This window comes from Octodon degus, unplaced genomic scaffold (genome assembly GCF_000260255.1).
Source record: "Octodon degus isolate 3935 unplaced genomic scaffold, OctDeg1.0 scaffold00097, whole genome shotgun sequence".
NCBI lineage: Eukaryota > Metazoa > Chordata > Mammalia > Rodentia > Octodontidae > Octodon > Octodon degus.
Window position 1 is genome coordinate 4,110,628 of NW_004524673.1, and position 18,564 is coordinate 4,129,191.

General features: G+C 36.1%; 1 protein-coding gene across 1 annotated transcript in view; it reads right to left on the reverse strand.

Annotated features, from left to right (window-relative positions):
- The window catches only part of Cdh7 (cadherin 7), a 158,009-nt gene that overhangs the window by 96,815 nt on the left and 42,630 nt on the right, over positions 1-18,564 (reverse strand). The window contains exon 3 of the mRNA XM_023723151.1: positions 2,597-2,891. Within this exon, the coding sequence (XP_023578919.1) occupies positions 2,597-2,891 (295 nt within the window). The remainder of the gene's footprint in view (positions 1-2,596; positions 2,892-18,564) is intronic.

Here is an 18,564-nt window from a genome sequence, read left to right on the forward strand (position 1 = left end):
TAACATAACAGATTACTAATTACATTTTGATCATTTCTTTCTAGACACTGACTACCTCTCCTCAGTTTCACCCCAGTTGTAATCATTAGCATGTATTATTCTTTTTTTTTTTTTTTGTCTTTTTGAGACAGGGTCTCCCTATGAATTTCAGGCTGGTCTTGAGCTCACTTTGTAGCCCAGCCTGGCCTGTAACTCACAATGACCTTCCTGGCTCAGCCTCCCATGTGCTGAGATTATAGGCATGCACCACCACACCTGGTTTGAAGACTTGGATTTTAACTTTTAGAGTAACCCAGTGGGCTTCAGTCAATGCTAACTAAAACTTTAAAAAAATTTTAGTGATTTCTAAAATTATTTTCTAAGTTTTAACTTGGGATCCAATCCAGTAAATTAAAATTACATAACCACTCTGATTGATATTAGAATGGTATCATCAGAATTAAAACGACAGACACTATTTATCTGGTAAAAGAAGTTCACAGCCATCCAATTGGCACAGCTGTATTCTATGAAGGAGAGGAAAACCTTACTAGCTAATGTAAACCTCTCAGAATGCCTCAGAGAATGAGGACTGTGAAGCTTAGTTCAATTGCTCAGACAAACTGACAAACCCCACTTTTACTCAACGTTGCTCCTCTTCTACAATCTCTAAGTCTTTGCGCCTACTGCTGCTGTTACTCCTAAGCAACTGGAGCAAGAGGTACTTGGAGGCGGGCACTGAGAAGGTGTGAATATGTCTGTTTGGCCGTAGAAATTCTTACAGATTTTCTGACCTTATTATCTGCCAGTGAGGCTCAGAAATTTTCACAACCACAAGTATTGACTCTTCTGTCTTACTTTCAGTTTGCATTTCTTTAGCACCTCTAGCCACTGTTCCTCAAAAATATTGTCCCTCTCATCTGATAAGAACTGAAATCTAAAGTCACTGAACCATACTTCTCTAAGGATTATCCATAATATACTTCTCAGCAACTCCATTTCCCAGTTTAGTTGGTACGTTGGTTAAGTATATGCATAAAATGATCTTTACTTAAAAGAAAACAAATCACATTGACTAAAATGCCCATGTATTATAAATTTCAGTAATATTTTGAATATGCTTCCTCCTTCGATACTTAAAACAATAATCTATAAATTAGCTGGCCACTATTCGACCTACTTATTTTGTTTTCCTTTAAAGATTTTCCACACTTAAATTATATGCTCACTGAAAAGTATTCCAGAACTACCTGAATGCATGGAATTTAGACCACAAATTATGTTCCTGTATTTGATACATATTAGAAGTGTTTCTTTTTTTTTTTTCTAGCAAGAGGGAAATGCTAAATACCATTAAATTAAAAGTGTCTCCATTATTAATTGTGTATCTCCAACTAAATATTGCTTTACTATTATTTGATAAATGTAGCTTTACCAGCATGGTAAATATTACAAAGTTATGATTCAATATGATTTGGAAAAATGCAAAAAGTTAAGTGGTAGTACATAATGGATACTTACAGGTTCAAGCACATTCACTACAAATAGACCAGCCAATGCAGCTGTTGCCTGGCAGGCCACTGGCAGTGGTCTTGATGCATGGATGATGGAATGAGAGTTAGATCAGTGAAGCACTATGGTAATACCATAAAAGGACCATAACAGATCATCAGCTGTGTGTGGAAGCACTATATTTTTTAACTTCTCAGGCATAATTGTAATCATATTTTAAAAATAAATAAATACTAATGAGAATGAAATATAAGATTTAAGTGATTTCTTAAAGACACTGGGATGCTATGTAAAATAACAGATACAATTAGCAATGATCACACCTTGGATAAATCTTATTGGCTACAACGCTGGCACTGCGCAAAACTTGAAAAAATGTATGGTTTTGATTGCCAGTCCTACAGATAACCCACTATTATCATGGACTACGGGACTATATTGGATTATTTTACTGGATTCACACACCTATAATATTTAAATGGCAATGGAATACCCATCTCTGACAAAACTAAACAAAAAAGGAGATATAAATGAAGGACCATTTTGTATGTGTATATACAAAATAGTTAGGATAGATATACAGCTACTTTCTCCTAATTCAATGAGAAGAAAGATTTGTACTAGTAGTGTTTAGACAGGATATCATGTCTGCATCTTGTACTATGGATAACCATTATAAAGACAACAATATGCAATGTATTAATTATTGAAACTGTCCTACTAATCAATTTTGAAACTGTCTCATTGCTATTTTTCTCAATAGGATTAATATGCAATGTATTAGTTATTGAAACTGTCCTACTAATCAGTTTTGGAACTGTCTTATTGCTATTTTTCTCAACAAAAATAATAAAACATAAATAAAATGATAAAAAATGAAAAAATACAAAAAGTAAAAACTATTTGCTCTTAATTTTCTGTACAAATGAAATGATGTCTTGAATGAATTGGTCATGGCTACTATATCTCAAATTTTGCCTTTATCCTGACACTTGGCAGGTGTATAAGGAAGTGTTTTTCCTCTGTACTTGCTGGCAACTTACATTGAATTAGGAGCTACTGAAAGTCTGATGTGCGCAGCCAACGCAGCATGCTCTTCACTTACCCACAGGAGACATTTCGGGAACTCCTGCTGTGTACGGTCCATCCAAAAACTTGGGCTCATTGTCATTGATATCCTGAATTTTGATGACAAATTCTGACTCTGGCTCCACGGGCTTGTTGGTGAGTCTGTCCAGGGCTTGAGCTCGGAGCGTGTAGTAGGCCTGCTCCTCTCGATCCAGTCTTTTGGTCGCATGAATATCCCCAGTGTTCTCATCAATAATGAAAATGGAACTCGCCCCTTCACCTGACAAGATGTATTTGATGGAACCATCTCCTTTATCAACATCAGAGTGAAGCTGGTGAAAAATTCGTGCGAGATGAGATTAATTTACAAGAGAGGCAGCAATATGAAGATATGTAAAAATAATTCTTCTTTCAGGCATTGGGACATGAAATTTTATTGTCTTTAGAAAGATAAGCTGGCTGCTTATTGTGCACAACTGAAAGACTAACAGAATGTGGCATATTACACTGACGAGCAGGACGATTTCAATTCTTCCCATAAACTGACTCATTTCCAATGGTGTTTTCTACCATTGCCAAAGGCAAGAGCTTGAAGTGTTATTTTTGAGGTAGACTCTGCTAATTTAAACCATCTTTTCATTTAACAGTCAATATATGTTTCATCATTTGGTAAATATGTATAAATGATTTATGTTATTCCAAACAAAGAATTTTTCTGTAGAACTTGTGTAAATTTACCTCTAATATACTATTTATATGTTTTGAAATCCTTACATTCTTATGGGTTCTCAAATCTCTGTCCTTACCACTCTACTCTCTCCCATGGTAATTTTTTTCCATGATTAGCCAATATGGATCAAAGTCCAATTATTAAATCTATCTCCAAATCCTACTCTGTATGTTAAAATGTGAAGCTGAAAAAAATAACACCGCCCTCAAAATAGAAATTTTAAATCAATACGTGCATAGGACTTCAACTAAAACCTTTCTTGAATAACCAAGAACTGCATTTGATTTGCATGATTAACCCCAGCAGCCGCAGCAGCAGGGGCAGCAGCTCCTGATTTGCATTTCATATCTGGAACTGTCCCTGCTGTATGTCAGAACATTATGTTGAACAGAGGAACCTCAGGAAACTCAGAAATAATTACACATTTTCCTGAACTTCGCAACCTGAGAAACACAATACTCAACCTGTCATTTCAACAATCTTTCATCTCCTTTAACTGCCGTCATTCTGGACTTTGGTTAATATGAATGTAAAAACCCAATTTACCAAATAACAAGGCTTTTCACTGCCCTACAGAACTACATTTACATTTCTCAAAAGATAAAGTGCTAAAAATATAAAATATGGAGAACCACTTAGGAACGTGTGGGCACAGTACATTTACAGACTTCGCTGGTCGCCGTGGAGGATACAGCTTCTTGCACCATGAATTTCTAAGTGATTATCGCTTGCTCTCTAATCGCTGTGTTTATACTCTGCTTCATGGTACTTGAATAACTGATTTATCCTTTGTAGTCTTTAGGCAGGACTAAATAATACAAGAAAAAGACTTCCTGGCACAGTTATGATTTGCAGGTTTTCACTGTGGAATCATCTCCTGGATCACTATGCCATGTGTTCACTCCACACGTGGGAGACACGTCCTTAAAGTGCTGTGAGCTACTTAATTTTTAAGAAGGGAGAAATATGAAAATTATTATTTGAATTATTGAAAACCTTAATATAAATCACTATTCTTAATATCCTCTTTATAGTGCCTCATTTAATATTCAAAACTATCCTTATTAATCCTACTAGTGGGTGAAAAAACTGATATAAAGAAAACCTAAGCTGCTCAGTTAGCTCTTCGGTAGTCTCAGATTATGAAAACTCCTAGATTGCTGGAAGATTCAAGTTCCTGTTTCCTACATGAAAACTTGTCTTGAGGACAGAATGTGCTTTTCTGTGCAGTTGGCCACCAGGAGGTGTTTCACCATTAGCACCTGCTGAAAGATGCCCAGGGCTTGGGGCTGGATTCTGTCACTGTATCTACAACTCCTTAGAAGAGACCTTTCTGGTCATTATATAATAATAAAAAATCAAATTCAGCAAAGTCTTTTAAGTCCTGAGACAAATCTGGAAAATAAATAGAAACCAGTTGTTTTTTTGTTTGTTTGTTTGTTTTGTTTTTCTTCAGATCAGGGCATTAAACTCAGGCCCTTTATTCTACTGAGCTATTTCCCCAGCCCTTGTTTTTTGGTTTGTTTGTTATTAAACTGCTACTAACATGTCCTTCAACTCACTTTTCAAAAGCCATCTCCTACATCTGTACTTCCTATGGGGTGGCATCTATGGGGACATGACCACCTGCTCCTGATAACAATGGTAGGAAAAGTCAGCTGAAATCTAGAAGGCCGTAAGAAATATTATTTATGATATGGTTCAGGCCTTTAAGTTTTTCTACTGCTCCAAGTCATATTTAAGAATTCTGGTTACAGAACCAGTCTTTGGGATTTATTTAAATAATACCTGTCAACTGATTACTGTATTACTGACGTGGTGATACAGGGTTTTTGAGCTAGTTCAAGTATGGAGAGAGAATAAATATCTCCTCAGTATGGAGCACACATGAAATCCAGTCTGTGCACTTCAATTTGGACTATGATGGTGTCACTTTACACTATGGTATTGTGAGTTGTTCCCCAATACTGACAGAATAATAGCTTAAGAGCTCATAATGCTTTCTTCTTCAGTCTCCAGGGACTGTGCTATTCTGTTCTACTACTATTTCCTCTGACACGGACAAACACTGTATCCTTTGTGAGGAGATCTCAACTTTTCTGTCTTCCTCTTCACTGAAAATTTCCTCCCAGCTAGTACCATCACTAGGCTTGTAATTAATGTCCAAACTCATAAACAGAATATTGCTTCGAATCTATACTCTGTGTTCTTGGTAAGTTAGTGCAAGCATCTGTGGCTAAAATTGAGGACCAACTTTGAAATGCTCAGATGGGCGTATATTCATCAAATGCCTTCAAACATTTAATAAGTGAGACTAGGTCCATTATGGTAATCTGTATAGGTGGAATGAAACCCTGGTTGTTAGTGAAAAGCTGCTATCTCCTCATGTGAAAAATAAGGTCCCAATATAGAAAAAATGTCACAGGTTTAGAAATAACAAATTATGCTCTTAAGTTGACATACAGTCCACTATAAACAGACACAGGCAGGTGTATCTTTGTGAAGAACTGAGACTTAAAAGCAGAACTGAGAAGGGCGATTCTCCATAGTAAAACTGTATGCACTTTAAAACATAGTTCATGGTTTCACAATGTGATAGACGATTAGAAAAGAAAATAAAAAACAACAAATCCAAGTATTTACACTCTATTTTAAGAAGAGTAGAACTCATAATATGTCTATTTTACTTGCTAATATCCTTGTAAAGGCCATCCTGAAATTAGCCTAACAATAACCAACAAATTAAATACCTCAATTCACTAACCATCACATGAAACTCATCATTCCAAAATATTTTTTAAATTACCTGTTATGACTCCAAAATAAATTTTTATATTTTTCAAGTAAGAAGAGCAAGGTCCTTAGATGAAGGGACACTAAATTATTAAGTGAATCTGCCTTTAATGTTAGCATTGTATAGAGTGAAATGTAAGATACATCAAAGTAGGGTGAGCTCATGAACTACATAGGCTGGGAAAGTCAGGGCAATTTACTTGTATTCTATAATATATTTCTTAATTATCATTATGACTTTACTGACTTGAGTTTGACAAATACCCTCCTCATTCTCTCCAGTACATGCAGGCTCTTTCCTGTTTTCTTTTCATTGTCTGAACTGAAATCCTGGTTTAAAATCATGAAACTTCACTTGGCCCATTACAAAAGTTCTCAACAATTCCCTGTTTTTGATAATTGATATTACTGAGGCTGTCATCATACTTGTCATGAAATATATCCCCTGATATAAAGAAAGTCACATTGCACCCTTCATCAGATATGTTTTTGTGAACCTCAAGAACATCGTTATTAATGAGGGCTGAAGCATAGCTCTGAGACTGGACAATGTCTCTAATCCATACAAGGTTGGACCCTGAAGACCTCTGGGATGGATCAGCCCATGAACCCATCAGGGCCCTGCCCAGGAGTCAGGCAATGTGGCTGCCCACCTCAGGGAGCATCTGTTAAAGTCTCATGATAATTAAGCATAGAGGCACAAGCCTGTCATCTCTGCATGTGGGAAACTGAAATAGAAGAAGAGCTCCAAGTTGAAGACTAGCTTGGGCTGCACGGTGATTTCAAGGTCACCTTGAACTACCTAGTCAGATGCTATCTCAAAGACAAAACAGCTGAAATGATTATAATCGTTTTAGAATTGTGGAAAGCATATCTTTGCAAAGACAAAACAAAACAAAAAATATTGTTTATAGTTCATTTCAAAGCAAGTAGAACATTTACATGACCACTGAACCTCACTCACTCTTTGGCATTTTCAGCATGCTTAAGCAAATATATTATTTTCTATGATCTGTGAGTTGAGGGAGGGCTTCAATCTGGCTGCAGGCTGACCCTCCTGCTGCCCTTGCCCACCACATCTTACAGTGCATTCCTTGCTCTAACCATGGAGGACCCATCCTCACTGTTAAGCACTTCAACATATCCATCCTCCATTGTCTATTTTTACTGAAGCCTCACAAACCTCCATTTTTTCATAGTTTTTTTGGCATTTCTATGAAATTATTCATTTAATTATGTTTACATTGAAAATGTCTTAATTTGCATTTCATGGATGGCTAGTGATGTGGAGTATTTTTTCATATATTTATTCGCTTCTTTAATTCTGTCATCTAAAAAGTATGTGTTCATTTCAGATGCCCATTTCTGTATTGTGTCTTTAGTTTGGGGCCCTAATGTTTTCTAGTTCTTTATGAATTTTAAAGAGAAGACCTTCATCTGAGTGCTTTCTAGTTAAGATTTTTTCCAAACTTGTGGGTTGTCTTTACACTTTATTGGTAATTTCTTTTGACGTGCAAAAACTTCTCAATAAGAGGAGGTCCCAGTTGTTAATTCTTTCAAGTATTACCCATCTGATTTGATTTTGCTCATGAACTCTTTGCCTACCCCTAAGTCTTCAAGAGTTACTCTTACTGTCTCTTCTAGGAGATTTAGTGTTTATTTTCTTAAAGAAAAATTGCATGTCTTTATTATATGAGAAACCTGATATATAGAAAGCAACATAAAATGTAGATAATAGGAAACTGCAAGACAGATGTTTTGCAAAAAAAGGATGCGGATGAAGAGAGAGAAGGAAGAGTGGTGGAGGGGAAAAGGATAAGGAAATATTTATATTCATTATGTAGAGTATCAGTTCCCCATGATAATAGTAGAGATTTAGTGTTTCTGTTCTGTTTAGATCTTTAATGTTTAAATCTTCTAATCTATTCCATTAACCATTCAGCAGAGAAGTATGAAAATGAGGTATAAAAAGTAAAGCTATATTAATATGCTGAGCTGTAAAAGGCTCAAGTCAACAACTTCTGACATTGCCAGTCCTACAGATATCCCACTACTATTATGGACTACTGGACTATATTGGATTATTTTGCTGAATTCATGCACCTACAATATTTAAATGGCAATGGAACACCCATCTCTGACAAAACTAAACAAAATAATATTCAAATAACGGAACTAAACAAAAAAAGGGGATACAGATGAATGTCCATTTTGTATCTGTGTATTCAAAGTGGTTAGGATAGATATATAGTTACAAGTTACATTCTCTTAATGAATAGAGGGATTTGTTCTAATAGTGTTTGTAAATAGGATGTCATGTCCACATCTTGTACAGCAATTAACCACTAGGAAGAATGTATGCAATGTGTTAAATATTGAAAATGTCCTACCAATTTGGTTTGAAACTGTCTCATTGCTATTTGTTTCTCAATATATATAAGAAGCTCAGTAAAGCACCCCAAATATCAAAAATAAAACAGGGGATATAAATGAAGGACTATTTTGTATCTGTATATACAAAATAGGGTAGATATATAGCTATTTTCTCTTAATTCAAAGAGAAGAAAGATTTGTACTAATAGTGTTTGGACAGGATATCATGTCTACATCTTGTACTATGAATAACATCTACGAAGAAAATATGCAATGTGTTAATTATTGAAACTGTTCTACTAACCTGTTTTGAAACTGTCTCATTGCGATTTGTTTCTCAATAAAATTAATTTTAAAAAAGAAAATTTCTACTTTAGTGGTTTTCATATCAAATTCCTTCTCTAATTTATAAACTCCTTAAGAACTTGGCTTTTTATCATCATGCTTCACACTCCCAATAAAAAGTTTATATGTATTAAATGTGGTGAATTTATAATCCACTTTGTAAAATGGTAGTATTTGTTCTATTCCAAATTTTACCCTCTTAAATTTTAATAACACTAGGGAATACAAAGCAAAGCAAAACAAAGTAATCATAAAACATCCTGCACCTCTGCAATTTTTTCTCCTTAAGCCTCTAAACCACAAAAATGGAGCTCAGAGAAGTAGCTCATATTGTACAAGATTTGATCCCAATAATAAGTAGTGCTGCACTTTCACTTTTCCCCTTTTGAGTTTCCAGAAGACGCTGTTCTCAGAAAGACACACCTTGGTATGATTGTTTCTCTAGCCCTTACATAAGCCACAGGCCTCTCTCTCTCTCTCTCTCTCTCTCTCTCTCTCTCTCTCTCTCTCACACACACACACACACACACACACCCTACACACAGTGGAGTTTGAAAGACTGTGGGATGCAAGAATCTTTATTCTTTTCATTAGTTACTTGCACACACATTCATTTGTAGTTTAAAATTATAAAGCCAAAATAAGAAACAGAACAAGGCACTGCACTTCTCAATTCCTTATATATCCTTAGCCAGAAACAGATTGACGTTACCCAGATGTTGTCTACTACTGTCAATCTATGTACTTAGAGAAATATCGGACAAAAGAGAACTGTTCATTTACTTACCAGATGGAAGACTTTTAAAACTATTCAATACCGTGATCAGCATTTCTTTCCTCTCTACCCCTTCTTACACTCTGTATTATTTGACATCACGGGCTCTCTTGTCCCTAATTCCCATGCTTCTAGACCCTCCTCTGCAGCATGGAGGTGAACAAATATGCCCATGGAATCCACCACCCAACTGTGGCCATGATGCAGGATACGAAGTGTACACTGATTCACATGATTCAATTACTAGTACGACAGCATTGTGCTTTTTAAGTTATGACTTTGAAAAACATTAAATTTTCATGTCTCAAAGAGTAAATCTAGAGGGCCGGCCAGACAGCTCAGCGGATTCAAGCGCCTGCTTAGGCAGAGTGCAGCAGCAGGGTTCGATCTCATTCTGGCCCCACCCTGGGGCATGCTGAAATGGCAATTGAGACTGAGTGTGATGGTGCACACCTGTCGTAGCAGCACTTGAAAGACTGAAAACAGGAGACTCACTATGAGTCCGATCTACATAGTGAGATCCTGTAGACTAAATATATTTAAAAAACAAAGCTAGACATACTATGAAATGATATTTATTGTGTAAATGTTGCCAATAGGACAACAGAACTAAATTAATCTATAGCCTCTGTCATACTCAGTGACCTATGTATAATGAGTTGAGCAATAATTAGACTTTTGCTTTCATTTTTCTTCTTATGAGCATTGTGATAAGACAAAATGCAAAATGCAGTTATATAAATACCAACATACTGTTGATGTATGTCTGCACAAAAATGTCATAATAATGGCACTTTGAAAAACAGTATTTTGAATAGCAAATTGGTCATTGTGGTAGTTTTATATAGAATGTTTGCAAGGGAATCTAAAATGAATGATGTGCCATTGATTTACTTATTTGTGATTGCTGAATTTTTAAGGCTCAAAAGTATATTCCACATTGTTAGAAACCAGTTACTTTTACTAACCGTTTACAAAGTTATAATCAGAAACAAAGGATGAGTTTAAACAGTACTTGACAGAAATGAAATGGTTTAAATACACAGAGTACATACACGCTTTCTTTTCTCATTATGCCTTTTAATAAATAATTTCCACATGCCACTACACACCTTGTAATTACTAAGACATTGAAGAAATATTGCAGATGAAAACAGTTATATGAGTCATTCCTTTCTGCTTGAAGTATTCCTAATTTATAATTATCATTGTGGCTCGAGATAATAGAACACAATTTGCTCATGAAGCATATTTGATGAAGGTGTTTGGTCTCAGAAGTTTAGATATTAATTATTATATAGAGTAATAAAGAAAGAAGATAAAATTCAGGAATCCCATTAAAATTTCCACGAAAATGTTGCTTTTTCACCAACAATAAATAAAAAGAAAGGATGCTCAATTGTTTTCATTCTCAGAAATAGTTCATGGCAAACCAGTTCTGACAAATGTTCAAACTGAGGTCTGCACTCATTTACTTAGAAGCAGAATGATACAGTTCCAAGGTCAGTGCACAGACTCTCAGGTATGGCTTTGAATTTCCCTTCTACTCCTTATCATGAATCCTGACTTCTCCTAAATCAGAGCTTATTCATCAGTTATGGATCCATATCTATAAATATACACTGGCGCTTACATGTTGAAGTAAAGATAAAATGGAATAATGCCTTTGGAGCTACTTTTGTAAAGTGAAACTTTCTATCCATATTTATAAGCTTAACTATAGAGATGTGATGGAAGTTTTTGCTTTCCTCAGAGAAGAAAAACTTGCTTTAAAAAAAAGTTGCACATCCCTGCCTATGGCATGGTTTCCAGAGCTTCACACAAGGAATAAGAGACAGCAGCTCCAAAAAGTATTGTCCCTTCCACTTCCCCAAAGACAATTCCATACCACGAAGCTCACTCAGTCTTTGACTTCTATCTCCAGGCCAGATGTAAAATTCTCATCCTATTTTAGAAATCTGCACAGACTCAAATTCTTAACAATTAAAAGTGACACTGAGACCTCCTTCTTGTTCAGGGTCATCGTGAGCACACCATATTCTCATTCTTTTGAGCTCCTGGGGAAACAATACCTGGATCACTTTCTTGTTAATTCCAAGAAGTAGGCCAGAAGCAGTTAGAAGAAAATCCCTGGAAAATCGAAGCTTTTTTTTTTCACAGAAGCTTAACTTAATTTTTAAATGGGGCTGGTTCATCACAAAACTTTCATACTAAGTTACATTGCACCAGTGAAAAAAGAGTAGTCTGAGAACCTTTTCTCTTTGTCTGGGACAAGCTAGATACGGAAACTGAGAGAAACAACTTGGCAAGTCTCTTTAGTCATTTCACAAATTAAAGTGTGCCAAAGTCAAACCTAATAATGAAAACAATGAGAATTAACTTTTTACTCTTAAAAAATAATTAAGCGAACTCAGCAGAGAGTGCACCGTGTGAACAGAAAAGAAAGAGGCATGCAAATTATTATCCACCCATGACAGAAATGTGGCATCTCCTCACACATCACTGAGGAGCCCTACACCTGTGGATAAAACCTTGCTAGAAAATTATTTTTGAATACATCCAGGCCATAATCTTCTAACATTCTTAATCCATTCTAACATCAAGAAAGGATAAAAAAAATACTCTTCATAATGCAGAAAGAGGGTCATCTCTAGGGATCAGATGTAGGTCTGGCACAGATGGTTTTACCTGGCATTCTGGAGAAGAGTTACATATATATGTTGCAGAGAGCAGCCACAGAAATTCTGACAATATATTTCTTGAACTTCCTTGCATTGCATTGCCTTGTGCTTAAGGGAAAAATAATACAATAAAAGCATAATTTCAAAAGTGTACATCTTGGGAAAACAATACTTAAATAATCTAAAGAGAATTCTGTAATGTGTATCTTCAGTTCAAGTAAAACATGGTAATGTTTAAATACTGGTTCAACTGCAGGCTCAGATGGGCTGGAACCAAGTTTCAGAAGGCTCCACTCAAAAGTCTCACAATTGGTGTTGGCAGGCTGATGGATTGCCTCAGATTCCTTCAACATGGTATCACATCCTTTAGGGAGGTAGACTGGCTTTTTGATACAGTGGTCTCAAGGACATGTTTCAAGAGGATGAAAAAGGATACCACAGCTCTCTTAGAGCTGACCTTCAAAAGTGTTACTTGTGCTGCACCAGACCCATCAACACAGGTCAAAGGTCCAGGTCAAGCTAAAACGCTAAGGAGCACAGTCACATAACAAAGGATTGTGCACAGGCATGAGTGAGGGGTTCTATGCCTTTCTGCTGATGTCTCAGCAAGAGCTGCATGTCACAGGTAAGAGACGATGGTGGCCTACACGTGCATGTGATGTGACAGTACAACTGGAAATAGTAAACAGAACTACCTCCCTTTTGTGCCTATTTTACTGCTTCTGAAATAAAGCTTGTCATATATTAACAAAAGAAATAAATACAAATGTTTATTACGGTGAAAGTCACATAGCCATTAGTCTTCTTAAAAAATATCACTTTGCCTTCAGTTCAAGCACATGTATCCCGTTGTATTGCTGTCGCTGCTTTCTGCAGCAGTTCTGCAAGTCTTCTTTCGTGAGTATCTTTATAAGACATAGTCAAAGCTACATTGAATGTTTGTGCCAAGTGTGTTAGTGCCAAGTATCCTTTAAGAAAAAGGAATTTTCATAAGAATACTACAGGGTGTCTTTATTCATCTTATTCACAGGATTCAACAGTGTATGACGTTTGGCTCTCCCTCAAGGCCACAATGACCACGAAATGTCAAGCTTTCGGGACATTAAGACAGCCATCATAGCACTACTTAGGACATTCACAAAGGACGACTTCCAGAAATATTTCAGAAAATGAGAAGGATGACAGAACAAGTGCATTCAAAGGAAGGGGAAATATTTTGAAATATTAATGGCAATAATGGATTTTACCATCAAATATTTTCAAAGGTTTTAACATTCACCACAATTTCTGATAACACCTCATATAAAGGTAATTGGATGTAATATTATCAAATGGAGACTAGAGTTGGAAAAGGACATAGACAATTTGAGAGATAATATAGAAATAAATTGAAGCAAGTAAAGGATCAATACTGAGAAAGATAAGCAGTGAGTAACTTAGCCATCTAACATTTAAACTCATAATAAAGTGGGGGTATTTTTTTTATCTTAGAGAAGGGTCTACAGGGTGTTTAGGGTCTCACTACTAGATAGGACTCATAGTGATCCACCTGTTTACAGCCTCCCAAGAGCTGGGATTACAGGTGCACACCACCATGCCCAGTCTTAATCCCAATCTCTGTGTGCCCTGGAGCAGGACCAGCACAGCAGGCCCAGAGACCGAATCCCGCCCCCATACCTGCTTGCAGGTGCTTTAATCCACTGAGCTATTTGGCTGACACTTCATAATAAGATCTTGACTTAAGAAGAAAAAAAAAATGAGAACCTTTCCCTATTTTAGACAGCTCTCCTAGAAAGAGGCACGTCTAGGTTGTCTTGTTCAACTCCTTCAACACATTAATTCTTCCGCCAATGCCCAGGTATTTATTCTAAGAACAAGCACCAGTAAACCCACACAGGGACACTGTGAGCTCCATATGTGCTACCAGTGGAAGCTCACCAGCCATGCATACACATTGACTCACTCCACAAGGGACAAGTGGCAGAGTTCCTCTAGACACATCTGTGCATCACACACTGTGCCTGTTGCTTCGCAGCCTAATGACTGAGAGCATTTCTGCCATTTACCGACATGTAGGACAATCAAAAGAAACAGCAGCGGAAGCAGATGGTGCAGGGGAGCAAAATCCATAAAGGTTATAATCCCAGGCAGACGCTGCTTATTTCTCTCACTAGACACTTCATAAACATATTTGCTTTTACTTGCTTTGAAATATTTTGTTGTAGAGAAAACTTACACTGTAGATAAACCAGTGCAAGAGTGGCTTTTTGTTTGAAAGAGAAAGGCGAAATTGTCACATCTCACTAAACCCAGTGATGCAGCCTGCATGCTTCCTTTTTCATTTTTGTACCTCAAGGGAGAGTGTCCAGTGGCACAGTGCTAGGATGCTTTGATGTCACATAATGCACAATAGAATAGTCAGAATATCTGTCAAGGGGCAAGCCTTTATTTCATTTTATTTCATTTTATTTTTATCTGTGTCAAAATAATGCATAGTCAAGTTGAGACCACTGACCTAAAAGGAAGAAGAAAAATAAAAACAGAATATCTTGGGAAAATATTCCTTCAGTGTACTCATAATATAATTTTGAAATAAAGGAAGGAGATAAGTTTTTAACTAAACATATATAAAAGAAAATAAACAGGTCTGAAGAATTTGGATAATAATTTGCTAAAAAGGTTCACGACTTTGAAATCTTGCCTCAGAAAACTTCTCTAATATAATTAAAGTGAGCATTAATGGTTCCTAAATGAAAAATATGCCTATTTTCCATACCAAGACCCCTGTGGAATATGGAGTTTTCTCCTCTGAAATACAGGCCAAATAAGAGTTAATAAGAGTACAATCCACCTCAGATGACTTAGCAAGACATAGGACACATTTTCTTCTCAAAGCAAAACTTCATGTAGAAACAAATGAGAACAAAGTCTCTCTCGAGCCTCCTAGGTCCTCCATTTCTGTAACCATAGTGACCTCAATTTCTTACCTTTCTATAGATTAGAGATTTTGGTCACATTGTTTAATGCCTTGAGGGTAAAATTTTTCATAAGCTAATGTAAAAAAAAAACACATTAAAACAATAAGAAGAAAAAGAGAAAAGTGTAGTGCGGTCAAAGAGCCAGATATCACCTACCATAGATATAATCAATAGTTTATATGCACGTGGGATAGCTTCAAAAGGCTGCTCTGCTCCAGACTCTGGAAAGACATTATCGATTTTCCTGGGAGAGACTGATGCTGAGTTCTGTCTTTGTACACAGGTTTTTCTGATGTTAACAGAACTTGACTGGTATCCCCTAGAGCAAGGTGAGGACACAACAGCCTAGAGGAGCAGGGTGGCAGAGAGTGGGTAACACCTTAGCTTGAAGAAGGCTGAGCTTCCCAAACTGTTTACCTTTCTAAGTCATGAATTCCTTTCTGATTTTTAATGTGGAACAGGTTCTCTTTTTCTTAACAGGCACATTTATTTTACAGTAGGACATTCAACTTCTTTCTATGTGAGCATAAAATGTTAAACTCTATTATGCTATCTATTAATCCAAATAACTAGAATAGGAGATGAATAAATGAAGCTTTTTATCAATATAATTGCAGTCACTGAAGAGATAAAGAATGATTTTGAAACTGATTCACATCTGTATTATTTAGCATGAGCCCAGGGATCAGGTGTCCACATGTTATGTACTGTTGGGCAAGGTAACACTTTCAATACCTAAACACAGGTGAACTGCAGTCATCCATCCAGTCAGTGAATACACAGTCAGCACCTACTGCACATCGTGCATTACAGGAACTGCACAAGACAGCAGTGTGAGCTAAGATCTAGGCGTGAGGCATCGATCCAGTTCAAAGTCAATTCTAAAATTTTAATACAGAATCTTTGCATTTATGAATGTGTGGGGAATTTACAATACATTCAGACTATTCTACTGTCAGATAATTCCAAGGATGTATTTTAGATGATTTCTTCTAATCTTTGAAAATGTGTGCTTAGTAATGACTATGTGAGAAAGACAGTAAGGCATTTATTGCTGGGCACTCAGAAATGAATATCTGTGTTTGCTTTTCTGCCACTCTAATTTAGTTAAGATAATTCAACAGAAGAAATTAGTTTTTGATTTAAAAATCTATGTTAAGAATCTACACAAAGTATCTTTAAAGGGTATGTCAATATCTTATGTTACCTGAACATACAATGTCAGGACAAGTACACGTATTTAACAGGGCATTTTCTGAGTGGTACTTACTTATAAATTGTCTAATATCTTATGTCCAAATACAATTAGGATCATTTACAAAGTAACCACTATGAAAACCCATTTACATTATTTCTCTAAGATTTAGAATGCCACACATTTTCTCTGTATTTTACCGTGCCACATTATACATATACGTTTTACATAAGTTATTCTACTTCAATTTCAACTACTCAAAACTCCTTGCAGCAGTAACAAGATGACAGTGATGTCTTAGCAGACACATGCTACTGAGGATGTTCTGTACAATACTACTCAATTGAGTATTCACTCTAATAGAGTAAAACTTTACTGGAGGGTGTAATACGCCCACCTCTGTTGTAAATGTTGCTTCCATTAACTGAAGCATCCTTTGTTGTGGGAATAGTGACAACTGAATCAGTTTCGTAAACAAAACATTTCTTAGAATTTAAAAATATTCTATATCTCCATGGGTACTTGTAGTTGTATATCAAATATAAAAAATTAGTTGTTTTTGTAACTGATCAACTTTCAACTGCAATACCATGTGAAATGAGGCCATACTAAGTATAATAAAATTATCACGATTTTCCTGTAAACTTGATCCAGTCTAGTTTGAAATTCCTCCAATTTTAAGAATATAGCTCTTCTCTTCCTTGCTTTAATCTTATGCTTATTTACTTTAGTTTTATAATATAAACCTTTATCCAATCTGCCTCACATATTGCCTTATATCTTTTTATTTTAATCACAAATGAAAATAGCTAATAATTATTGAGTGTAATTATGTGTTATGCCCTGAAATGAGTCAGCCTTCACTTTTTCTCACTAACATCTACGGTAGGCATTATAGTCCTCAAAGAATACGTGAGGAAAAATGATATAACTAGATCAGTGCTGTTGGCCACGTTCACACAATAAGTACCAAGGACTGAGTCTAGGTATTTCCAACAAACTGTATTCTTGATGTTAGCTTACCATTTTTTAAGTTAATTTTTTTGAGAAACAAATAGCAATGAGACAGTTCCAAAATCAATTGGTAGGACATTTTCAATAATTAATACATTGCATATTGTTGAATTCGCAGTGGTTATACATAGTACAAGTTGCAGACATGATATCCTGTCCAAACACTATTAGTACAAATCTTTCTTCTCATTGAATTAAGAGAAAGTAGTTGTAGATCATAGCTATTTTGTATATACAGATACAAAATGGTCCTTCATTTATATCCCCCTTTTTTGTTTAGTTTTGTCAGAGATGGGTATTTCATCCCTATTTAAATATTATATGTGTGTGAATAAGCTTGCCCTCTGGATGGTTAACAACCTAAGTTTGCAGACCAAAATTAGAGAAAAAGTAGGGCTGCAAGGAAAGCCAACATTTGGGCCCTAGCCTTCGAAGGTCATTTAAGACTCAGGACATATGAGAACTTGTACTGTAACATCATGTAACTCACTAATGTCCCAAATTTTCTGATCAAGGAGATTATGGGGCCAAAGAGGAAAGTGATCAATGACATAGAGTGTGCCTAAGGAGAGTCACTTGGAGAGAAAACACTCTCTCAAGCTTTCACAGAGAGCACATTGGCCAAGCAATGGCCGTGACTCATCCACATGGCTGACACTGACAAAGGTTCTACAATCTGAGGTACAGGATCTCAGGATAAATCCTGAGGGGATTTCACTGACCTTATTAGACCCAAAAGCTACAACTCTTGTTGCATAGGTCCTGCTTTACCTTGGTCTTAACCATCCAGCAGAAAAGTATAAAAACTAAATACAAAAAGTAAAGCCATGCTGCTATGTTGAGCTATAGGGGACTCAGGTAAACAATTTCTGACATTGCCAGTGAAGCAGAAGACCCAATACTACTATGGGCTACTGGACTCTTTTAGAATATTTTACTGAGTTTACACACCTATAATATTCAAATAACGGAACTTAACAAAAAAAGAGGATACAGATGAATGTCCTGAGTTTACACACCTATAATATTCAAATAACAGAACTTAACAAAAAAAGAGGATACAGATGAACCTTTGTCAATGTCAGCCATGTGGATGAGTCACGGCCATTGCTTGGCCAGTG